This window comes from Ochotona princeps, chromosome X, assembly GCF_030435755.1.
Source record: "Ochotona princeps isolate mOchPri1 chromosome X, mOchPri1.hap1, whole genome shotgun sequence".
Lineage (NCBI taxonomy): Eukaryota > Metazoa > Chordata > Mammalia > Lagomorpha > Ochotonidae > Ochotona > Ochotona princeps.
In genome coordinates this window covers 65,389,277-65,415,415 of record NC_080865.1, presented here as the reverse complement: position 1 = coordinate 65,415,415, position 26,139 = coordinate 65,389,277, and the positions used below count along the sequence as shown (strand labels likewise).

General features: G+C 39.7%; 1 protein-coding gene across 3 annotated transcripts in view; it reads left to right on the top strand.

The window, feature by feature from the left end:
• PCDH19 (protocadherin 19) overlaps positions 1–26,139 on the top strand; it is a 112,857-nt gene that overhangs the window by 42,231 nt on the left and 44,487 nt on the right. For all 3 annotated transcript variants that reach the window (XM_058658691.1, XM_058658694.1, XM_058658693.1), the window contains one exon: positions 22,927–22,985. In XM_058658691.1, the coding sequence (XP_058514674.1) occupies positions 22,927–22,985 (59 nt within the window). The remainder of the gene's footprint in view (positions 1–22,926; positions 22,986–26,139) is intronic.

The following is a 26,139-nucleotide window of genomic DNA, read 5'->3' as shown; positions in this document are numbered from 1 at the left end:
AGAAATATGCAAATTGAAATGGGGTCGTTAAGTAATACTAATCTATTCTGATTTCTTATTACTTCATACAAAGACCTTCTTTCCCAGCTTGGCTGATGTCGACTCATCAGTACCAGCCCTACCTAGCCTTATGTCCTGTGCATGAGAATCATAATATAGAAGTAGACATTGCTTTGGGAGGCAAGAATATTGTTTTGGATAGACTTTTTAAAATGGTTACACAGATAATGGCTTACAATCATGGTAAGTGAGATGTAAAGCAGTTACAAGACACTAAGATGTATTACACATGGAGGCCAGTACACAGTTTGTTACTGACTCTGTTACACAGAGGACCACAGACAGGGGCTTGTTTTGTGGTGCAGCAAGTTAAGTCACCACCTGCAGCACTGGTATTCCATATCAGAGCAACAGTTGGAGTTCTGGCTGCTCCATCTCAGATTCAGTTCCCTGCTTGTGCTCCTGGGAAGGTAGTGGTTGATGATCCAAGGCCTTGGGTTCCTGTCACTCATGTGGGAGATCCAAATGGCGTTTCAGGTTCCTGACTTTGGCCTGGCCCAATCTTGGCTGTTACAGGTATTTAGGGGCGTGAACCAGCAGACTGAAGCTCTCTTTCTTTGTCCCTTTCTCTCTCCATCTCCTTCTCCTTTCCCTTCCCCATCCTTCTATCTCTGTTACTCTGACTTTCGAAGAAATCAATCTCAAAAAGCCAACCAACCAAGCAGACATAATAAAGACTGCAGACAGACTGCTGACCATTTGGTCTCACTGCATTCTGGTAGGAGAACCATGATGATATGATGATAAAGCAACAAGTCTTATTTAGTTTAGGTTGAATCTAGAGATCAGTAAATTTTGTGATTTCAAATATCTGCTTGTCATAACTGTATACAAATACTGTCAGCCTCCAACCTAGTTAATTATTGACACATGATTTTTAAATATGCATGCAAACCATACACACAGAGAGCTATATATTTTTAAAAAACACAGTAAATGACCTTTTGATGTGGCACATTTTGAGGCTGCTTGGAAACTGACTTAGAAGGAGCAAAAGAATTAATGAAGATAATGTCTTATTTTCAGAGCGCAGTTCTATTTGCTTGTTTTCTTGTGTTGTCATTGCGCCTCCAAAGCTTCAAAGCACACTCAAATTGAAAGATGGTAGGACAAAATGCATCTTTTTAAATTATTAAACTGTAGAGAGCAAAGTATTTTAATGAGGAAATATATTATTCTCCTGCAAACCAAGGGCTAATAGCCTGGAACTGATACTTTGGCTCCCTAAAAAGTCCAACAAGACAAGCCAATTATGGACTCTGAAACATTTTTATTTTTAGTTCCTTGTAATAGCAATTCATTCTCTGCTATGGTACATTAACTGGGAAACAAGTTGAAATGAGAGTTTTGGCACCTTTAGAATAATTGCCTATATTTACCAAATTCTTAATTGTGCAGCGATGTTGTCTGGGGTGGGGAGTGTAAAGGGCTGCATCCGGGAAAGTGACTTTCAGCCAAGGCCAATTGAATGGGTAGCTGTGGAATACCATTCAGTTCATGCCTTTCTTTTCAGTTTATTTTTCAAGTAAACAATAGTTTGGTTATTTGTGCTTATTTTTGCTTTTGTGTGGGGGTACTTCAGTGAGCAAGAGTAGCAAGTTTGTTTGTTTGTTTGTTTTTCAAATAAAGAGTGCAGTAGCTACCATATTCTTCTCCATACTGTAATATGTAGCAGTCCTGTTGTCCTCTGTATGGGGGCAACTTGACAAGTACATGGAAAAATGGAAACAAAACATCAGCTGGCCCAATTTTTAAATTATATGAATTGTTTTTTCAAACACAATGTACCTTGCTATAAACTCTTTGAAGAGCCTGTGTGTCTAAGCCCATGGCTGACTTGTTCCATTTCCTTTCTAGTAGATGTGTGTGTGTGTGTGTGTGTGTGTGTGTGTGTGTGTTTGTGAGGTCTGGTACTTTCCTTTTTCATCTACTTTCCCTTCAGTGGCTGTATTTGCATATTAGGTGGTTTTTTGGAAGTTCCAACCCAATACCTGTGTGGGATGCAAGCTGGTGATGTTGCACTGGAAAGGACTATTTGAGAAGTGGTAATAAGTTAGAAGAGAAGTAAGTTGAGGTTAAATGGTCTGCTGAAGCAAATGTAACCTTAGGTCTCGCTAATGAAGCATAGTTTTCTGATTATGGGAGATACTATCCCACCTGGGTATTTGCTGCTATGATTACATCTGAAGAAGTGTGTTTAACCTGGGTTCCTTATTTTAAGCAGACCATGGGAAGACTAGAATGAGCTTTAGGGAAGGCATTCTCAGGTATTCCATCATATGGAGTAAGGTAACATCTTTTGCTGCTCTGTAGCTATGTGTTTTTAGTGGGATTTAGGAAGGAATTAATATTATGGAAAAACCTGGACCATGACTTGTTTTCCTCTTAGGAATATTGTGAAGATGAACACTTAGTGGGAACTTTTGAGGATTCTTGATACTATGGCTATTTTCCAAAAGAAATTTTCATAGTAATAATCCCAAATGATAGAAGATAGATTGAAAATACAATTTCAGAATATAGATTTTAGGAAATGGCTCAGTACAATAGAGTCCTGATTCTTTTTTGGAACACACAGGGAGAAGTCATTTATACCGTTGTTTATTCATTCTCTATCTTCTTGTGCCTGATTCTTGTTTGTTTTGGTAATGCTGAGCCAAGCAACCTAAGCCTGGGTGGATGTTGCAAAGTAATCCATTGTATACATTGTTGCCTTAAGGCCTATGGTGGACCTAAAAGGGTGAGTTTAGAGTCCTCTGGGCCCTGGCATCTAGGAAGAGAAGGTGTGGAAGCAGGCTGTGCTTCTGTACGTGGTAAGATTTTCCCTGCTTGCTACATCTTTGCTTTGTAGTGCTGAATGGGATCAGGCATGATGGAGTGGTGCACAATGAGCTTTTGGCACACAGGTAAACTCATAATGTGGAGAGACTTGGGGGAAGTGGAGGGTATTGGCTGCCCCAATAACTTTTCAGCTTCTTTTGGAGAAAAGTCACAGTGTCAGCCCATTAAGAAAGGAAGAGAACAAGCAAAAAAAGAAAACAAACAAACAAACAAACAACAACCCCCCCCCCCCCATCACTAAGTTCCATAAAAGGAGAAACAACTTGCTGTTTCTACTGTCAACATAATCTGCATGTGGGGCTGAGAGTGGGTCTTACCTGGGGAAGAAAGTGAAGGTCTCCACCTACAGGCTGCTGCAGGAAAGAGCTCTGTCCTCCTGTCTTAGCTCTGACAAGGAGACCAAGGGCAACCTTTCAGAGGTTATCCAACCTCTCTGGTTGGCTTGTTTCGGGACTCATCCTTATACAAAGTCTGCAGAAAGAATTTGAAAGTCATGAACATCTGACTACTGGAGAAAACCTTTATTGGCTTAAAAACAAGTCTCCGTGTTTTAATTAGCTACCCCTTCGGACATTGATTTCTCTAGCCCTTGTACACAGTATAACTTGTCTTCCAAACTTTACAGAAGAACCAACCCCAATCCAGCTGGATTTGATGCTGTAGGGAAGTTGCTCGATTTTTATTAAGCATGGCTTAGGCTCTCTCTTTCTCTCTCCACCCCCCCCCGCCGATTCACATTCACATCTTATAAAAAAAATCAAAAAATCAATCTAGAGAGAAGCAAGCTCTTTTCCCAAACCAAACCAAACCAAACATTTTCCCCAGTTACATTCTCTACATATCCCATGCCTCCCAAGGCAGCCCTGAAGGCATGTGTTACCTAGAGGGGACTTCTTCATTACTGTTTTCTCTGAGCTGTCGCACATATGCCATTTGCTGTGGTCTGAGTGTATGTGTTTCTCCCAAGTTCTGCTGTAGAACCTTCAGCTCACTGTGATACTAGTAAGAGGTGAGGTCTTTAGCAGATGATTACATCACAAAGGCTTTGCCATTCCAATTAGGAGCAGCAACCTTATAAAAGGGCTTGGGGATTAGTCAGCCCTTTGGGTCCCTCTGCTACCAACATGTGAGAACACAGTACTTGCCTTTTCTGGGCGTTGCAAGAGCAAGGCACCATCTTGGAGCCAGAGAGTAACCCTCTTCGGACACAGAATCTATGGAGCCTTGTTCTTGGGTTTTCCAGCCACCATTGTGAGAAGTCAGTTTGCGTTCTTGGTGAACTTCCCTGTTTCAGGTATTTTGTTAGAGCAGCATAAAGAGACATATATCCTTGTGGGAGCAGTTTGAATATGGCTTTGTAACAGCTTTTTCACCTAAATAGCCCAGTACTAGAACTGTGAGCTTGAGGGTGGGAGTGGAATTGAGTTCATGCCCATATCCCCAGCATCTACTATGGGGCTTGGCACATAGTCTTAACTGTACTTGTTGAACTGAATTAAATTACTTCAGCCCTGAGCTGTACTAGCTGCCATTTGTTCTGCAGTAGTCAGTCAAGGGCAGCCAAGGAGCATGAGGCAAATCTTTTCAGTTGTGGGGAGGGGGCTCTGAATGATCTCTGCCTTTTCTTCTGCTCTCCCACTGCTCATATCTATACTCCCTGCCCCTGCTCCCACCTTTAAACTACTGGTTGCCTACAGTTTGGGTAAAAGAAAAAAAAAGAGCTTAACTATAGTGCAGGATTTTCTGTGACTTTTATGTCTTTCTACTCAGGGTTGATGGCTTTGTCATTCTGCTCAGCTGTTACATATATAGTACAGTCAAATCTGATTAATTGAGATGAACTTGGGGAAAGGCCAGTCGGAATTATAGATAGAAAAGAAATGCAATTTTATTACTTTCAAGTTCATAGAGTAATAAGACATAGACTAAGCAAGCCCTTGCCAGGAAGTTTTGCCAAGTAGAAGTCCTTGGACCTGTTTTAATGAATAAATAAGAATGATGTGCAATTAACATATTTATTGTTTGTAAATTGCTTCTAAAGTGCTTAAAAATAATTTATTCTTCCAAGTAGTTTAAACACTTCCATTGTAATCATGCTTACACCATAATTTGCCCATAAAACCTTTTTAAAAATAGATACAGCAGCCTAGCTCTATCTGAATGATCATCAAATATGAAGTGTGAAGTCTGAACCACAAAGGTGTGACTCCAGCACTGTGAAGCCAGGAAGCCCAAGACAGCTGCTTTCAGGAAGCGGGCAAAGCAGTCTCCCTTTCCTACGTAGCTGTTTGTTGTACAGGCAGAGGCTTATGTTTAGTTGCTCCTATTTTGAGAAGAAAAAAAGTTCACTTGCGGGAAGTGATACTTGCCATCACTCCAGTTCCCCTCTGTGGTCTCATGCCAGAGAGAAAATTTACCTTTTGGATAATTTCACTATGATCAAACAATCCCTGGTGGGCAAAACTAATAGAAGATACTGTATTTTGCTTGCAGTTTATCTCTAGCAATTATAGATGAGCAATTTAAGTGGCAACAAAGCAAGTCATTTGCTAGAATGAGGCCGTATTTCACAGAGCTTTATCATTCAGCATTCTCCAGATCACTCAGCTAGAGACAGTCTGTTTCCCTGGGTGGGTCATATATCCTCTTTCTACAGTATCCCTAGGAACAATTATTTTTCTGGATGATAGGATATTGACAAGAAGCGATTTACAAACATCGTTTGCCCTAAATCTCACTTGTTTCCTCACATAAGAATTTTACTTTGTGGGATTTTGACCATGATTTTGTTCTTCTAGGATTTTATTAGGAGAAATAACAGAAAAAAACTGAACAGGTTGGGAGGAATGAGCCATGACCTGGGTGTCAGCAGAGATGAGTTCCAAACCCATGACTGGGTTTCTATTAACTGTCTAGATAGACTGATCATAATGTTCTCTGCGTCCATTGCCTTGTTTTCAAACATGGATGTGCTTGTGGGGTGTGTGTGTGTGTGTGTGTGTGTGTTTGAGACAGGAGATAGAGACATCACACAGACAGATTCGATATTAGGTAATCTCTACTGGGTGGCAGCACTGGCATCCAATATGAATGTTGGTTCATGTCCCAGATGCTCCACTTCCCTTCCAGTTCCATGTTTGTGGCCTGAGAATGCTGCAGAGGACAGCTCAAAGCCTTGGGATCCTGCAAATGTACAAGAGACAAGGAAGAGGCTCCTGTCTATGGGTTTGGATCAACTCAGCTCTGACCATTGTGGCCACTTGGGAAATGAATCGGCAGATGGAAGACCTCTTTCTCTGTTTCACCTTCTCATTCCATAAAATATGCTTTTCAAATAAAAATAAGTAAATGTAGATAATTTCTAAAGCATATTGAATTTTCATGCCGTTAGTGGGTATTTGAATCTGATGGTCTTGAGTTGAAATGACAGATTTTCAAAACCTGTGATGGAAAGCATAGCATTGTCAGGTTACAGTAACAACTTCAAGAACCTTTGCAAATGACCACATTTGGCAGTAAAGCAACTAAAAGTTCTATCATGATCTGAAGAAATAATTAATATTGCATAAAAGGATGTATTTTTTAATTTATGAAGGACGGAACACATCAGGGACTATAGATTGAAAGCAAAAGCAGTAAATCAGTCATTTGGGTTTCCATTTTCTACTGCCTGTAAAGTTAGACTGGGAGAAAGTCCCCTGGTTTTAGAAGTGGGCATCTGAAGTTATCCTGACTCTGCCAATGATTGACTAATTGATCAGGATTCAGAAGATTTCTGGGCCTCAGTTTTTCAATCTGTTAAAAATGGAAAATAGTAGCTTGGCTACGTACTTCTTAAGACCCTTATGGTGTTAAGAGAGCACCGACCAAAGCTCCGAAAAAAATGCCATGACAAGGTGCTAATTGAGAAAATAATTTCTTAAATTGAGGATTGAGATACACAGCACTACATGTGTTTTTTAGTGTGCTGGATTATAAAATACCCTCTTTGAAGGTATAGATTACACCATATTTTAGTATTATGTATATTGCACTCTTGCATTATAATAGCAATAAACATGGGATTCTGTTTTAGATTTGTAGGCAAGACTTTGGATGAATGAAAAAGTTAGAAGGGTGGAGAGACAAATTTAGTATTTAACCCAACCCGTTCTCCCCTACTGCCTAAATTTTTTTATAAATTTTCAAACAAGTACAAATGTAGGCAGTACAGCAGCCTTTTAAAAAAATATTTATTTTTATTTGAAAGGCAGATTTTACAGATTTTGTCTGCTGATTCACTCCCCAAATGTCTGCAATGGCCAGAGCTGAACTGATCTGGAACAAGGAACCACGATCTAGGATTCAGAAGCTTCTGGATCTACCATGTGGATGCAGGGTTCAAGGCTTGGGGCCATCCTCTGCTGCTTTCCCAGGCCATAGGAAGGGAGTTGCATGGCAAGTGGAGCAACCAGGATTCAAAGTGTGCTTGAGCTGTTTAGGACAGTGGACACTAGGAACATGTGGCTATCAGGCACTTATAATGTGACCACTACGGTGCTTAAGGAACTAGAATTTTAGTGTAATTATTGTTAAGTTAAATTTCAGTTGCTGCTTGTGGCTCGTGTCTATGCTATTGGACTGCATAATTCTAAGGAATGTTAAAGGGAACCCACAGCCAAGCTCCAAGGTGCTGTAACCTTGTTTTTCTGTCCACACACTACACTAGCCTTGGAATGACTCTTTTCCAGCTGACAGCTCTGAATTATGCATGCTAATGTGCTTTACTTAACCCTGAGATTAGTTTTTTTTTTATAAGAAAAGATATTCTATGACAGTTCAGTCATAACAAAGGAAGGAAATGGGGCGAAAGAAAACTAGTTTATAAAGGCTTTTAAAATGGCACAAATCGTGCCTTTTATATAATTTCGCATGTTGTGAGGTCATTTTGACTCCCTTTAAACTGAGTTCTCATTCTCTTTCTTTATCTCACACATGTACACACACACACAATTTAACCAAAGTACCTATTTTAGGCAGTTGAGCTCATTTTATTCTTTAATAATCTCCCATAACAACAGCAAGCATGCTCACTGTATTACTCCTTTTTTGTTAGGACAGATGGGGGAGAATAAAGTAAAACAACATAGTAGGAAGATTCTAAGAAAGAAGACAAATCACAAGAATCAATGGAGATTTATTGGAAGGGGGAATAAGTATGCCACAGAAGGCAAGATTTTGATGTGATGATAAAAAGGCCACTATTTTGTAGTGATTCGCAATTGTAGAAAATCCTTGTACATATATCATTTTATTTTATCCTAATAACAACTCTGTAAGACAGCTAAGACAGATATTATTTCCATTTTAGGGATTAGAAAATCAAGGCTGATAGAGGTCCTGTTATATCTGCAACGTCACACAGCTAAGAACTTAGCTTTCAATGCTTTCCAGGATTTTTCTTTTAATATATTTTTTAAAGATTTAGTTTTCTTTTTTAAGAAAGATTTATTTATTTTATTACAAAGTCAGATATACAGAGAGGAAGAGAGACAGAGAGGAAGATCTTCCGTCCGATGATTCACTCCCCAAGTGGCCACAACGGCCGGTGCTGTGCCAATCTGAAGCCTGGGCCCAGGAACCTCTTCCAGGTCTCCCACTCGGGTGCAGAGTCCCAAGGCTTTGGGCCGTCCTCGAATGTTTTCCCAGGCCACAAGCAGGGAGCTAGATGGGAAGTGGAGCTGCCGGGATTAGAACCAGTGCCCATGTGGGATCCCGGGGCGTTCAAGGCGAGGACTTTAGCCGCTAGGCCATGCCGCCGGGCCAGGTTTTTTTTTTTAATATTCTGTGATCTTTTCTAATCTTGTAACCATCTGAGGAAACATCAGAATGCCTTTTGGCCCTATCAGTAGGGTGTACCACAATCAATCATTTTTTCTCAAAAAAAAAAAAAAAGATTTAGCTATTCTTACTTGAAAGGGAAATTTTACAGCGAGAGAAGAGTCAGAGAGAGAGATAGAGAGCTTCCATTTGCTGGCTGACTCCTCAAATGGCCTCAGTGGCCTGGGTTGGGCTGATCTGAAGCAAGGAGCCTGGAGCTTCTTTTGATCTCTCATGTGGGTGCAGGGGCCCAAACACTTGAGTCATCCTCTGCTGCTTTTCCAGGCCGTTACCAGGGAGCTGGATCAAAATTGGAGCTGCTGGGAATTGAACCTGAACCTGCATCCACATGAGATGCTGGTGTTGCAGATGGAGGATTAGCATACTGTGCCAATGCAGTCTATGGTTTAAGCATTTTAAAATAGCTAAGCAAGGGTGGGGTGATTCCCAGTTCCAACGAAACTGTATCACATAATACAATGTAATCAATGAATAAAAAAAATAAAATAGCTAAGCAAAAAGAAATAGACTTGTTTCCATCATAGAAAGTGTGTGTGTGTGTGTGTGTGTGTGTGAGAGAGAGAGAGAGAGAGAGAGAGAGAGAGAGAGAGAGAGAGAGATAAAGAAAATGAATTAAGAAATGACTCCCCACTACTGTTTGTATTGACTTGGCCCCAAACAAAATGTTTCATTGTTACTACGTTGACACAAGAATTAAACAAGAGGGAGAGTGGGTGTAGCACTTTCCGTTTGAGAGCAGGATGTGGACATGGAAGAGTGAATGAAGAGCAGTGTCTCTCAACCTATTTGAAAAACTACCCCAGAGACAGCCAGGAAGCTGAAGTGTTGGGATAAGTGTGCAGAAAGGAAGGGAGATACCAGCCATACAGGGAGAATGGTATGCTTTTTCACACAGCATGTTGTTGTGGCTCTCACAGAGTTAATTGTGTTTTTGTCGGTTAAGTTTGGAATTATTCTGGATTTTGTTGCTGCAGGTCTGAGGGTAGAGGGAGAGTGAGGTGTTCCCCCTCATTATTTCTTAATCTTCCTGCAGGAGGAAATTGCTCTGATTGTGTTCACTGCCCTTGAACCTGTCATGTTTAAGCAGGCTGGGGTATTTTTTTCTCCCCAATAGTACATGCAGCCAGCCAGTCCTAATTGCTTCCATTTCATTGCATTTTCTTGAATCCTAATGAGGTGTGGCCTGGCAGTGTGAGTGCAGGACCCTGTGCGAGAAGTCTGGAATTCTGGTTGTCGATGTTAGATGCTTCTTTCTAGTGGAGGGCAAGCCTCTTAACCTCTTCTGTGGTGCTGTTAATGGAGTTAATCATATTTATTTAGCTCATAATGGTAGCAAGAGGATTAACTAGTTAATGTTGGTTAAAAGGCTTTGAGCAAAAGATATAGCAGGTTTTTGTGTACTGTGTCCATTTCCAAGCGCTCATTCTTATTAATAGAAGGCATCTGCTCTATTGCAGCCATTAATAGAGCCTTGCTGGTTCCGTAGGAATCAAAATTCTTCAGTTTCTCCGGTTCCATGCCCTGAGCTCTGTAGAAAATGTAACTATCGTCAGCCCTAGTTTCCAACTTGGGTATCTGTTTTCCACCCATCTAAAAATACATCTCTCCTTTATGGCTTCTTGAAGTTTTAGTAATTCTTCTCTCCCTGCAATCCTCTGTATTTACTGCTTCTGCTGCAAAATGACTATTGTGTTTCAGCTGTGGGGGGAAATGATCCCTTTTTATACCAGCCTGTTAAACATTCTGTAAGTTTTGTGATAAAAAGGTTCCATATAAATTCAAGGTGCTTTGGTAATTGTTCTGTTGGTGCATTGCATAAGTGCATTACAGATTTCTAATATTCTGACAATTTAAAGCTGCTGATAATATTAGCCACTTCATGAGGTGTAATTATGGCTTTCTTGTGCTTGGCTGCCAGCACTCTTATATCAGTTAGTAGCCTTTTGATTAATATCTATTTTCAAATCATGTCATCTTCTGCCGTCTCTCCCCAGCCTCATACCCCTACTCCCCAAGCATGAAATGAGAAATTCTGCAAGGATTGGGAGTATGGCAGGTAGGGGGTTTAAGAGAATCAGTAAACATTTATATTACTACCTTGAAGACTCTTATTGCTTTTCATTTGTGATTCACAGAGTGATGCTAAAATGTAAGCTCTGTGTTACCTCCAACACCGATTTGCTGCAGTGCCTCCCTAAGTCACTAGAAACTGGAGATGCGGTGGGTTTCCTTCAGTGCCTAATAATTTCGACAGAAACAGTGCCCTTTGTTTAGGCCAGTCATCGTTAGAAGGCTGTCAGTGTCGAACAACCATGAAGTCTGATTGTGAGAAAGGTTTACTGTGCCTCGTCACATGTGAAATTAGTACTCAAAAGGTCATAAATAAACAACATGTTTGTATTTTTTTGTGGCAGTAAGTATAAGTGGATGCTGAGCGATCACTTCCTTGATTCCCCTCGTTCCAGTGTGTGGAAACATCCCTCCGTTTGCCATGGCAGTAATCAAAGATCTGAAACAAAGAGCTATGGAGGGTTTCTTTCATTTGACCACAAACAAGAAAATGATCTATTGTATGGCATCTAATTAGAAAACATCAATATCAGAAGCTAATGCATTTACTATTGCTGGAATGGTGTATTACTCGATTGTTTTTTTGTCAGCATGATCACATATTACAGGCTTGAGCAGCAAGCTGGTACAAGGGAAATGAATTTAGAATGATACGCCAAAGGCTGTTAGTCCTTCGCTCTTAAATAAGCTTGTAGAGGCAACTGGGTTTTAAGTGATGTATAATATAAATAATGGGATTGGGGTTGGAACTGAATTTGGGGGTGTTGTTTTGGCCCACAGGCATAGGGCCACCCGCTGCTTTCCCTCCAAATATTTTGAAAGTCTTTTCAGCTGACAAGGTTCGCTCAATAGAAATTGCACTCTGCAGGCAGTCAGGGCTCTGTAGCTGCTAAACAGCAGAGACTTGAGGCACGGATAAAACAGCATTTACTAGAAGGGAATGGGCCAGTTTGAGTTCTAAGAGTACTGAATTTTCTCTTAGCCAGAGAGATTTGCTGATAGGCTTGATCTAGGAGAACTCATGTTGCAGGTCACTGGATCTCAAGGGGTGTGTGTGTTGGAGGGTGCGGTGCTTGTTCTGACATGGATTTCTTACTGTCAATTGGACCAGCTTTACCAAACTATAGCATCTGATATTGAAACCACCCTATTCCTCATCATTACCCCTTCTTAAATCACTTTCTTTTTTTTTTTTTTAAGATTTATTCATTTTATTACAGCCAGATATACACAGAGGAGGAGAGACAGAGAAGAAGATCTTCTGTCCAATGATTCACTCCCCAAGTGAGCCGCTATGGACCGGTGCGCGCCGATCCGAAGCCGGGAACCTGGAACCTCTTTCGGGTCTCCACGCGGGTGCAGGGTCCCAGTGCATTGGGCCGTCCTCAACTGCATTCCCAGGCCACAAGCAGGGAGCTGGATGGGAAGTGGAGCTGCCGGGATTAGAACTGGCGCCCATATGGGATCCTGGGGCTTTTAAGGCGAGGACTTTAGCCGCTAGGCCACTGTGCCGGGCCCTTAAATCACTTTCTAAAGATCACGGCTGGTGCCTCTAAAGGCCAATGGAAGTGGTCATCAAGGTTCTAGAGAACAAAGTCACTCATTCTTGGATTCTTGAGTTATGCTACTGGGTCCTCCAGTCATGCCTGGGGAACTAGCTCTACTTAGTATGTACCAGATATTTCCTTTGTCTTAGTGTTGGACTATACTCTCCTCACTCATTCATTGGAAATACTGAAGAAAGTCACTCTGAGAAAAACAGGGATGCAGCAGACTAACCACTTCCCAGATACCACCATCTCGTGCTTGCTTTCTAATTCAGTAGTAGATAATGCCCAGAAGAGTGCTCCTGGGGATTTCTTGTTGTTCTTGTTGTGGCACAGCCTAGCTGAGTCAGTACTTAAAATGGCTGTAGCACTTAACCTGTGTGTTTGTTTTCTTGGCTGTTAAGGGGAAAATAACATTTGGCACTTACTTGTAAAGGGCTTTGATATTGGGGATGAAAGGCACTTTATGCCTGCAAAATAGCTTTAATATGTTGTAGTTACATATTTGGGATGGTGATTGAACTCCAGGATTTGTTCCTGTGGCAAATGTGATTGGCAACTATTGAGTCCTCAACTAACACTCTGTGGAAGATTTGACTACTTTCTTTGTTTTATTTACTCTTACTTTAGCTACTTTTATTCACACTGAGGTCTTGTTGTCCCTGCATCTGCGTGTATGATCCACATTAACTGAGTCTAGAAAACTTTTTTTAATAAGAAGATTTATTTCAGAGTGTACTATGCCCCAAGAAGAACTCAGAAAACCATTGAAGGTTCTTATTCAGAGGAAGCTTCCAGTTTGTTTTTTTTTTTTTTTTTTCTTTAATGGTGTGGTATTTAGTCTGGTCTTTTACCAAGCTCTTTGCTTTTGATTTGCATGGATTGCTGCTAAAAGCTGCTAGGTTTCTCAAGGAGGCCTTTGTAGTGATATATACAACTGGGAGCAAAGCACTTAGGCCATCTTTGCCACCTCTAGGTAGTCTATCCCTGTCAATGGTGCCAGTGAAACTTCAGAAGTGATGATGAAAGGCCACTGAAGGGGAGCTGTTTCAGTGTAAATTGTTGGATGTAAACAAACCAAATGACCTATGTTTCCCATTGTTAGCCCTGTCTTAAAAGCCACTGGAACTCTGGAGCTCTCTACCGCATGGTCAGTGCATGACTCAGAGGTCTGTTTTCTGGTGAGCCCTTACCGTTTCACAGAAACTTTATCACGCTATCCTGTAGTACCACTGCCTTTTCCAGACATGTGGTGGGACTGATGGAGTTAGATGGGCACAAAGCACACAACAATGCTTTCTTTTCCTTGACAGTTACAGCCAGACTATTACATATTTATAAGGCAGTAGTTAGGAATGATAACAGAGATTGCATTGTAGTGGAGGTGGCAGTATGCAGAATGGGTGCTTTCAGAAGAAACAGGATCAACTTGGCCCTCTGACATAATAGTAGTAAGTGATTCCATTCCTTTTTAAAAGATTTATTTATTTTTATTTGAGTGGCAGATTTTTACAGAGAGAGGAGTGACACACAGAGAGGTCTTCCATCCACCAGTTCACCCCCCCAAATGGCCCAATAGCCAGAGCTTAGCTGATTTGAAGCCAGGTACCAGGAGCTTCTTCTGAGTCTCCCACGTAGATGCAGGGTCTCAAGGCTTTGGACCATTTTGCACTGCTTTCCCAGACCAATCCAGAAAGCTGGATTGGAAGTGGAGCAGCCAGGACATGAACCAATACCTATAGGAGGTGCTGGTGCTTCCAGAAAGTGGATTAATCTGATATGCCACCACACCAGCCCATTCTTAATGTGCCAGCGCATTTTTAATTCGGTTCTGGTCATCCATTAATGTATTATGTGAAGGCTTGCTACATGTCTGGGATTTTGACAGATGACGTAAGGACTTCAAAGAGAGCTCCCGGTCTATTTTGGAAATGAGCTGACATATTGCATGTGAAATAATGATAGATTTTGAGGAAGTGCATATTTACCTGCACAGTCTGTGTACAAAAGGGCTGAGTAATTGCTAAACAATATGGGATAATCAGTAATATTAGAAATGAGAAAAATTGGATATGGTAAAGTAAAATTCTGGTATAGGATGACTGCTTAGTTAAGAATTTCATTTGGATTTAACACTAATTGCAGCAAAAAGCCAGTGTAAATTCTTGAAAAGAGAAGTGATGTGACGAAAACAGTGGGTGAGGAAGATGTTTCAAGTGGCATTTTACAGAATGAGTTGGAGCAAAAGACTAACAGAGATGAGGAATCGGTGTCACAAGATGATGAAGGCTGTTTAAATGGTGTGAAAGGGATGGGCATTTATGAGTTACACCTAAGCATGTTGGTAATATATTTGACAAGTAAAAGAGGTTTTCTGCATATATTTTGCAGGTTATGTATAATAAACCAATACAAGGGCCAAATTCTATGTGAACCACTTATTCTCTTTAAGCCAATACAGCACTATTTAGTTCTGTGATGTACCTGTGAAATCTTCCACACTGCACCCCAGTAGCCTCTGGTGTAAAAGTATATGCATGCATCCCTAGGTAGCTATGATGCCAGTCTGTGTGGATATTCATTGGGACGGCTGACATCTTGGCAGTTTCTGATAAGAGGTGCATTAGTTTGGGAGCTCCTTTAGAGTGCAGCATAGATTTTTTTTCCCTCACCCTAAGGATTTTGGGTACATTTATGGATATGACTGAAGTAGTTAATAAGAACTGCTTCGTTTTAGAAGCCAAGGATTTTAAAGGGGACATTGAGATCATCTGGTTATTCTCATTTTAAAGGTATATAAATTAAGGCCTCAAGTGAGATGAAATGATTGATCCAAATCATCAGTGAGTTGGTGATAATTATGTGATGGGATTTCTGGTTTCCCGCACTGTATCACATTGTTTTCTGCAGTCAGACTGTGTGTGCACGTACACAGGTGTGCAACTTTAAGTGTTTGCGTGGGAGAATTAAGGCTGGAGTATGTGGGGAGCATTTGGCCAACAGTAAGTGTAGTTAGGGGAATCTTATTTAGCTGGGTTTCCAGTTCAGGGTAAATATGAGCTTTTGAGATGGCAATTCGGAAAATGGTGCCTTTTGTTCCACCTTCACTAATTCTTGCTTAGCTACTGCTGTCTGGATGGATGAATCTTTGAATATACATTATAGCTGGGGGCATGCTGGCCAAATTATTTTTACATAGAATTTACATTTTCATTTTTATGTGTTGGGGATAGGAAGTAGGGAAAAGACATTTGTCAGTTCATTTTCAAAAATGCTTTCATGAATGTTTGCATATCTAAAACAGCAATTGTTTTTGGAAAAGGTTATGGATCTTTACACCACTGATCAATAGGCACAATTATCATTGTTGGAAGTCATATGTTAAAAAAATTCTTGAACCAGGATTTCAACACCTCTTTGCTATGCATCTGAGATGGGATTCCACTGTTTCTATAAGTGTTGGTAAAATGACTTGAGTTAAAAAATATTAAGAAAATTAGCAAATTGCAGTTTGAATGCTTTTCCAGTTTGATGGGACTTAAGGTTCATTCTTTTAAAAATGAAAACCTTAAAGTTTGAGAAATATCTATTTTAATCCCCAAGTCTGACTTTTTTTTTTTAACTCAGTATAGTGACATGGGGATTTGTGCCACTGGGCAAGGAGTCTAGTCCTAGATATCCACATTTATTGGGCTTCTTTCTCCTTAGGGTTGAAGTCTCTCCTGGTGATAAATGTGATGCTGAGAGAGCTGCAGTCACTGTTCCAGAGACTAGGGCACAATTCGGTGAACTGTAAAAGTAATGCAAAATGACAATTAAAGTAGGGCATTCTCTAGTACCTTGGGGGCCTGACCAAGCGAAAGTATTTGACTTTTGATGTGCCAGACTTATTAACATGGAAACATAATAACATCACCCACCCAAGAGTCTCACTAGGAATTTCTAATATCCAAAAGGGTGCTGCAGGCAGAAACTAGTAAACAAGAAATGTTCCTGAGTGAAAAACAAGTACACAAACTATGACAAAAACCAAAACATGACAGCCAAAAAAACAAAACAAAACAAAACAAAACAAAACAAAACAAAACAAAACAAAACGCCGTGTGTGAAGACCATTTCAAATTCTTTCTTAGGGCAGCAACTTCTCAGCCTTCTTTTCCAAACTTATTCTCTTTCATTATAAAGCTATAGTAGGATAACATTCTAAGCCATTGGCTTGACAAAGATATAAAGCAAAGCTTTACAAAACTTACTGTTATTTTCTGGACTATTCTTATACACGTGATTATATAGTTTCTAAGAACGAAGTGGATTACAGGCATTGTACTTGAAGTGCGAGAGTAGCTCCCAGAGCTCTGAGAAGTAAGAAGCCTGAGTGTTGGGTAGCAAGCTGGTCAAGGACATATGTTAAAAATTAAAGATGAGAGCACAAAAGACAAGGAACTTTGGGGATCATAAAGTGTATATGTAAAACTTTGCGTGTTACAATGATTTTTTTTAGAAGGGTACTTCTAAGTACCAATGAGGGGATAAATTATGCTTTTGATACTCTCCTTTATTTAAATATTTAACCTACACATAAAAATTGTGCAAGTTGAGGGGGTATCATGTGATGGACTGATGCATGTGTATATTACTTTCTATCTAATCAGATTAAATACATATTTGTCCTTGAACATTTAACATTTCTTTATGGTGAAGCATTTAAAGTCCTATCTTCTATGTCTTTTTTAAATGGAAAAATACACAATATATTAGCATAAATTATAGTCACCGTATTGAGCAATAAACCCCCAAATTTCTAATGACTCCAATTTAGTACCTTAGTCAAGCTTTCTGTATCCTTCTCTCCTTGTTTCTCTTCCCTGCCTCTGGTAACCACCATTACGCTCTCAACTCCTGTAAGATTGATTTTTTTTTTTGCTAGATTAAAAGGGCAACCTTATGATAAGTTTGAGAAATAAAGAAGAATGCTTAGGGTTTTAAATCAAAATTTTAGTCCTTTAGGGGGAAAGCTTTACACTGTCTGGAAAACTGAACTATTCAGAATTATCTATTCTTTGAAGATGTTAGAAAATTATGGCTTTATAAACTTAGGTCAAGCGAGAAGCCCACTTTAAATCAATTCTTAGAAAAAAGCATTCCAATTAGAGAAACTGTTTGGAAGAAATTGTATTAAAGGATGAAAAAAGGACTATTTGTCACTGAGACTGGAAATAATGATCTGCTCTAGTCCTGTTTTTTAATGTCATTTTTTTTCAGAAACAGATGTTCTTGTCTCTTTGCTATGTTTCTGTGTTAACCTGGTTTTCTGATTAGAGATTGGGATATTTCCTAGTGAAATTAATATGACAGAGAAAATTTGCTCTCTCAAGTGTTTCATGTTAAGGCCACTTAAAATATTTAGAGTCCAAGGTGGAATAATATAAAGAAAAGTTTGATTAAAAAAGGTTAACTAGGATACTGGCACCATGCATAGCAGGTTAATCCTAAACCTGGGGCACTGGCATCCCATATGGGCACTAGTTCAAGTCCTGGCTCTACTTCCAGTCCAGCTCCTGACTGCTGGTTTGGTTAAGCAGTGGAGGATGGTTTAAGTCCTTGGGACCCGTACACACTTGAGATACCTAGAGGAAGATTCTGGCTTCTGGCTTTGGATTGACCCAGTTTTGGTTGATGTGACCATTTGGGAGGTATAGTGGATAGAAGATGTCTCTCTTTCTATGTATCTCTCCTTCTCTGTAATTCTGCTTTTCAAATACAAAATAACTAATATTTTAAAAATAAGGCTAATCAGGAGCAAATACATTCATGCAAAAAGAAAAGCTGTTATTTCTTAAAAAGCAGCATTTCTTCTTTGGGTCTTTATCTTGGATGGTCCATTTTCTTTTTTTAAAGTCTGCATTAAAACATGTCTTCCAAACAGCTCGAATTTGCATCAGAAAACAGCACAATGCCACCATGGAGGCATAGCTAGTAAAGCTGCTGCCTGCAATGCTGTTATCCCATGTGGGTGCTGGTTTGAGTTCAGCTGCTCCACTTTTGGTCCATCCCCTGTTAATTGCCTTGGGAAAGCAGAAGAAGATGGACCAAGAGCTTGGACCCTGCCACCTAAATTGCAGACTTAGATAAAACTTATGGTTCCTGGCTTCAATCTGGAATAGCCCTGGCCATTTTGGGCATTTGGGGAGTGAACCGTCAGATGGAAGGTCTCTGTTTCTTCCTTTCTCCTTGTCTCTGTAATCCTGACACTCAAATAAATAAATGCATTTTTTTTTAAAGAAAGGAATACAGTATAGCGGGCTAGGCTATTGATCACAACAGTTGTTCACCACCCTGGAGATACATTAAAATCTGGGAAGCTCTTATTTTAAACCACTGCTTGGGCCCTACTTCAGGTCATTTACCTCAGAATCTCTTGGAGTGTGTCTTTGGTAACAGTATTTTTTTAAAGAGTTTATGAGATGATTTTAACAAGCATTTTAGACTGGGGAATACTGGCTTAAGACATGTAAACTTATTGACTAAGAAAACATTATTTCCTTCTCTGGGGGTAGTCTGAGTCTCATTCCTTATTCCAGCATAAATGAGAAACAAATTTACTCTTATGTCACACAGAATCTGAATTTAAGTACATATTTTGAAAAACAAATGATTTAAAATACTTGATGCCAATACACATACATCTATCATATAATAGAGCACCAATGGCCAGTTAATTCAGTTGTTTGAGATGTAGGACTAATGAGTTGAGAATAGTGTATTGTATCCAATTAGAATGATTGTAGTGCATAGGTTGTTCCTGTAAGTGCAACCATGCTGCCTGATAACCAAGCTGAGACTGATTACAAAGGCAAAAGAAAATGGGTGAGTCAGAATAGCTCCATCTACTCTGGGAAAATTGGTTCTAGGAACCTGCCTCACTAATGAGACTTGTAATTGCATTAGAATACAGCTTGGGTTGTTTGTCCATTATGCTGTGTGCTGATTTGGAGAGTGGAATGTTTATATTTGAAGGTCAAGACTTTTTTTTTTTAAATGAGCAGTTTACTTTTTCATAGTGTTTGTTTGTTTAAAAGGCAGAGTTACAGAGAGAAAGAGGGAGAGAGAGAAATCGACACACAAAGATCCTCTATCCCCTTATTCACTCCCGAAATGACTGCAGTGGTCAAGCTGGAACAATCTGAAGCTAAGGTCCAAGAACTTCTTCTGGATCTCCCGTGTCGGTGCAAAGGCCCAAGGACTTGGGTCATCTTCTACTGTTTTCCCTGGCCATTAACAGGGAGCTGGAAGGAAAGTGGAGCAGCCAGGCAGGACTTGGACCTGGGCCCAAAATTGGATGCTGGTGTTGCAAGCAGCGGCTTTTATTTGCTATGCCACAAAGCAAGGCCTGCTTACTTTTTTTGTAGAAAAAAAAAAAAGTTTTCTAATTTTGGAGACTGTGATGGAACATACATGTGCTATTATTTTGATGCATGAATGCAGTCAAATTCCAGGCCATAATTTGAGTTTCAGGTTCTGTGAAACATAGGAGAAAAGGATTTTCAGTTTTTAAATAAGATTTTAAAATTTTTATTTGAAAGGTAGATTTTACAGGGAGGGAAGGAGAGACAGAGTGGTCTTCCATCGCTGGTTCACTCCCCGTATGGCCACAATGTCTGGAGCTGAGCTGATTCAAAGCCAGGAGCCAGGAGCTTCTTCGAGGTCTCTCACATGGGTGCAGTATCCTAATGTTTTGGGCTGTCCTCAACTGCTTTCCCAGGCCATAAGTAGGGAGCTGGATGGGAAGTAGAGCAACCAGGACATGAATTTGTGCCCATCTGAGATGCTGGCACCAGAGGGTAGAGGAATAATCTGCTATGCCAGGCACCAGCCCTGGATTTCCACTTTTTATATAAATTGCATTGAATACTATAGAAGAGTACATTTAAACTATTTCCATCTATTATGTTGGTACAGCAAAATTAAACCACAACATTTTTGTTGGTACACTGATGGATGACTTCTTCCAGCAAATACTTAGATTGCATTCCCAAAAGAGACCTTCTCCTGCTGTAATTATGTTCATAATTATGTTCATAACAATATCAGTATTAATTTTATTTTATACAATTAAATATATTTTAATAGGCATAAAATAATACATAGTTTGCAGGCATAATATGAAAAGATTTATTCATTTTATTGGAAAGGCAGATGTACAGCTAGGAGGAGAGACAGAGAGGAAGAGCTTCCGTCCGATGATTCACTCCCCAAGTGGCCACAACGGCCGGTGCTGAGCCGATCCAAAGCCAGGAGCCAGGAACTTCTTTCCAGGTCTCCCACGTGAGTGCAGGATCCCAAGGCTTTGGGCCATCTTCAACTGCTTTCCCAGGTCACAAGCAGGGAACTGGATGGGAAGTGGAGCTGCCGGGATTAGAACCAGCGCCCATATGGGATCCTGGCGCGTTGAAGGTGAGGACCTTAACCATTACGCTATTGTGCTGGGTCTGTTTTACTGCATTTCTAATGGACACTGTGTAATGTTCATTCAGGGTAAATATAGTTTTTCTTTGAAGTATTTAACGCTGCTTTACAGTGAAAACATCTAAAATCCTATCTCTTATTTTGTTAAGTAGAGAAATATGCAGTATGTTAGCATTACTACAGTCACTCTACTGTGAAATAGAACCTCAGAACTTATTTCTGTCTAGCTACAACCCAGTTTCAATCACTCAATCCTTTTTCCTCCTTCCCTCTCCGTATCAGCGTTCATTTTCTTAGCAACAAGTTAAAATTGAACTGAGCATTGGATTTCTACTCTCCTAAGCCATGTGTGTGGATAGTGCCAATGATTATTTGTAGTTTACATTAAAGAGGATGTAAATTTCTAGCTAAAAGCAGTGTGCATGGATATCATACAGACTATCTTCCAAGCATGGGATTGTGGGGAGGCCTGGACATGGCTAAGTACAGGACAGAGCTGTGATTTAGTTTCCTTTGTGCTGTTTGCTCTTACTTTCTCCAATCTCTTCACCACTCCCACCTTCCTATTGCTCTAGGCATTTCAGTTTTGTACTGACTGTTGGTGTCCATGTGATAGCTGGATCTGCTATTACCTGTCTCATTTTGTCTTTTAAAACTGAGCTCTTGGAAACAAGGGCTACATCTAAAAGCCTAGAGCAGGAAACGTCTGACAGGTAGTCTTCTGAAAGGAACCCATCCTTTTGTTTGCTGGGCAGCTACTGGGTTTTCTTTTTCCAAGCATTCTCAGGTGCAGTGATAGCCGAAAGCCCCTTAGAAATGGTGGTGATTTTTGGTGGAATGGCAGAAGCATGGAGGAAGTGGGTTTGACTATTTTTCAGCTCATGCAGTGGTTTAACAAGAGCAGTACTTCAGTGTTGGGGGGTAAGGTTCACTTCGCAGTTACTTTAGTGTCTACTCTTCTGTGGCTTTTGCCCCCTCTGCTGTCCTCTTTGAATCCCCTCACCTCTGAGTGCTCATAAGTTAGTTTCCCATCTCTTTCATCTGGCAGGTATTATGTATTTGCTTTTATAAAGCCGTTGCTCCAGCAGTCTACTGCAACCAGATTAGACGATGGTGTTTTAATGATAGGAGCTGAGACAGGGGTTTGCTTGCAAACTTCGTGTTTCACATGAAAGGCTTTGGCACCCCCTGTGGACTGCCCTTCACCCTGTTTTAGGCATAATACTTACTTGCTTTTATATCTGTGATAAAACGAAGACCTTCCTGCATAACCATTGCTGAGCAAATGTCTTAAAACAAAGGGAGATGCAGTTTAAATCCACAGTGGGGGATTACCTTGCCTGCATTTCCATATCTTTGGAATAAATATTTTAACATGTTAATTATCTACTACTAATAAAAATACCTTTGAACTTCCAGCCAATTTGATGGGCATAAAATTGTTTTCACTGGGGAATGGGAAGCAATGAGTTTCAGTAATGATTGTGAGTCATGTTTTTTCTTCTGTGTAAGTGGTTGCATGGTCAGTAGCCAGCCGTATTTTAGAGAATATTTGTGTCAACTTTCTCCTAATATGAAGGGGTGAAGAGCTGTCTGCATGGAGACCCCAGAGTCCCAAGGAGGCAGGGAGTTCCTTGGGCTGCTGTCTCCCTATAGCTTTAGTTTCTGCATTATTCATTGTTTCATGCACAACAATTACTAGGAGTGGGCATTTAGCCTAATACTTAAGGTGCCTGCATCCCTCGTTGTAGAGCCTGGGTTGGATTCCTGGTCTTGCTCCTGACGCCAATTCCCTGCCAATGCAAATCTTGGTATGCAGTGGTTATGGCTCAAGTAAATGAGTTCCTGACACTTATATCCGAGGATCGGATTAAGTTCCTGGCTCCTGACTTTGATCTGGGTTTAACCCTGGCAGTTGTGGGCACTTGGGAAGTGAACCAGTGGAACAGTAATTTCTCTCCTTTCAAATTAAAAGAAGAATAACTTTCTTTCATGTAGAACATTTTTATTTTTTTGATCTGTTATCTATGTAATCTTTTAAATCTTTTTTTTCTCACTGCAGACTGAAAACTATTCTTTTGACTCCAACTACGTGAACAGCCGAGCCCATTTAATCAAAAGGTATGCTGATTTATTTGCCTATTTCTAAAACTGAGCTTGATTTGTTATAAAGGGCAAGACAAATTTGTAAGATTTTCAACTATGTTGTTTCTGATTTGAAGCTGAATGACTTGTTGCTTATCATAGAAATTGAGAAGATTCAGAAAAGCACAAAAATTAATGTTTCTGTTATTTCCTTCACTCAGTGGTAATCACTATGGAGATTTCGTTGTACTTCTTTACATTAAAATACATATATACACAATTAAAATCAAAATAGGCTCATAATACAAAAGAATTCTGCATTATGGATTATAATTTAATATTTGAAGAAATTAGTTTTCAAAATCATGTGGCTATAAAAATTCCTGTTCCTATCCACTTTAGGGAGAGGGAAATCTAAAAATGTTTTCTCGTGAGGAATTTTCAGTGTGTTATGTGATAGTTTTTTATTCTGACGAGCTTGAAATTATTTGAAGAGATTTTTAACTGCAGATGAATCCTTTGTTTTTTAAAAATGCTTATGGGTAGGAGAGAGAAATAGAAAACATATTTGCTTGATTCAATGCTTGCTAATTCTAATATTTCAGGCAAATCAATTGAAAGCTAATATTTACATGAGTAGTTGATTGTGATTTAGTTATGAATAGAATCACAGTGTATTTGACTACAGAACTGAGTACCAACATGGGAGATTCCATCTGGTGCTGTGAGTACTAAAGTTACCCAACGGAAGAGAAACAAGGGGCTCAGGAGGATATCTAGGGAGAAAAAACTAGCAAAGAAGAAAATTTCTTGTGATAAAACCCCAATACTGACCAGTCAGATGATGACTTTATTACTGCTTCATGTGAAGAAACTTTTGAATGGCCCACTGGTTTATTCTGCAGCTAAAATTGAATACTGAGTGTGCTTGCCGAAATAATAAGAGTGAAAGGGAGAGGTAAGCAAAGTATGTAAGAGCTGTAGTGGAGAAGACCTGGAAATTCTATTATTTTGTTGGCTCTAATCCCATAAATTTATATCGCCGGAAGAGTAGGATTCAAGGAATAAACTAGCTTGCTGTACAAGCGATGTAATTCGTATCTAATTTAATTCACAACGCAGCAGTAAAACACTGACAGTGTGTTATGTTATTCTGTATTGGTCTGGGATTGCTTATGACCTTCGTCATGATTGTTAGTCATCTAAAAAATGGATAGCTCTCTATCACTAGTCACAGGATAGTTTAGAATTTTTCTGAGGGGTTGAGGAGAATCTTTTCAGAATATTTTCTTGGCTTATGGAAAAAAGCAAAGGTCAAATTCAAAATTATGTGACTAATTTGTTTTAGGAAGATTAAAAATCTTTTCTATGCATTGCTTACCCTTGTGGCAGAAATCTGCTTTATTTTCTGCTTTAGCATCGTTAGTCTCAAAGCTTCTTTTTAAAGTTTGTGGTAAAAAGAGTGATTTGCCTTGTCGTCACAGGCCCCTTGGGCTAGCTAGCTTTGGGTACCTGGGAATTTTATGACCAGGTTAAACTGATAGCATGAGTCAGATTTTCATCTTCTGGCAGAAAGCTAAGACTCCTGGGAACCCTCATGCTCTAGGTCAATTGGCAACATCTAATGTGCAGAATACACTGATGAGTTGGAAACTTCTGTTTAAACATTTAGCTTTTGGGATACATGTATCTCCACAACAGCTTTGGGACTCACGAAGAACCTCTCATTTTCATTAGTTATGTTACATATGTGTTTGTCTACATGTATATGCACATAATGGATACAACCATGACATAACAGGCCCATGGGGGAGAAGTATGCTGATGTTGTGGGAAATCACAGACAGTAGTTTTTACTCAGAATCACCTTGATTAAGAGAAAACAGATAAAACCTCAAGAACACAATTTTTTTTCAGATTCCCTTTATGAAACTATAAAAGTTTTGGAAAACTGAGATAACATTAGGATTGATTGGGTCAGCTGAGTTTGGACAAAGCTCAAGACCTAAAAAGATAATTATGTGTGATATGCTTTTATGGGGGCTAACAATTTTAAATGTAAAATGTGAGGAGAATTTTAAAAGAGTGATGACTAACACCAGGGGATAAAACCATGCGAAACGTGTTCAAGTAGCTCATAGCGATGTTTGAAAAAGGGTTTTTATGTGGTTGACACTCATAGAAAAAGCTCCTGGAAGTAAATTATAAAGCTGATTATTAGTTTTAATTTTACCACCAAATCCCTATTTTTCATACTAACAGTCCAATCCCAGGCCAACTTTGAGAATGTGCTTTCCAATGCATTTGCTGTTTTTTCTATTCACTTTCTAGGTAATCAGGGATATTTATGAGATCCTTCTTTTTGGCATTCTTCAGTGCTTAGCTTTCTTGGCCACACTGTTTATATGCAGGTTTCATTTCCTTTTTCACATCTGTCTTACTTCAGGTAGTTGATCAGCAGCTGGCACTGTCCACCTGTAGCTCTTCCCTGCAGCAGCTAGGACTTGTACAAGAATCAGCCAGTGCATTCAAATTAGAATGACATGAGGAAGATTTATTTGCAAAGGGAGTATTTTCAGAGGCTTGGGCAAGGCTAGTGAACCACATGAAATGCTGGCATTAAGAATGGTCAAGAGACTGAACTTCATTCTGAAAAGACCAAGGGAGAGAGTATGTAGAGAACGTTGATTTCAGAGTCGCAGTGACTGCTGGTCTGTTGAGGAATATTGTCATAATGAGGAGACTGTGCAGGCAAGCAGTAGGCAGAGTTAGTACTCTAACATCACTCTCTTTGTAATCACTGATCTACTGTGGGTGGCCTCCATTGGCTAAAGCCAACAGAAAGTTGGAGCGCAAAGACGTTCTCAGCTATAAATTAAAATTTAGAAGTGTGAAGAGTCGATCTGGAATGAAAGAAGAAGATATATGACATGATCTGAACAATTTTCAGCATGGGGAATCTAGGATTATATGAAGATATTTCAAAAAGTTCAAGGAAAATGTATTTGTGAAACACTAAAAAATTCCGGAAAAAAAAAAAGTTTTTTTTTTTTCACCAAAATCTAATCTTTTAATTCTGACTTCCCATGAACTTAAGTACCCTCATATTTCTGTGTTTTTTTCCCCAGACCATCACCTGCAACATGTAGGTGTACCCAAAGATGTTCATGTGCAAGTCCCAGATTAACAA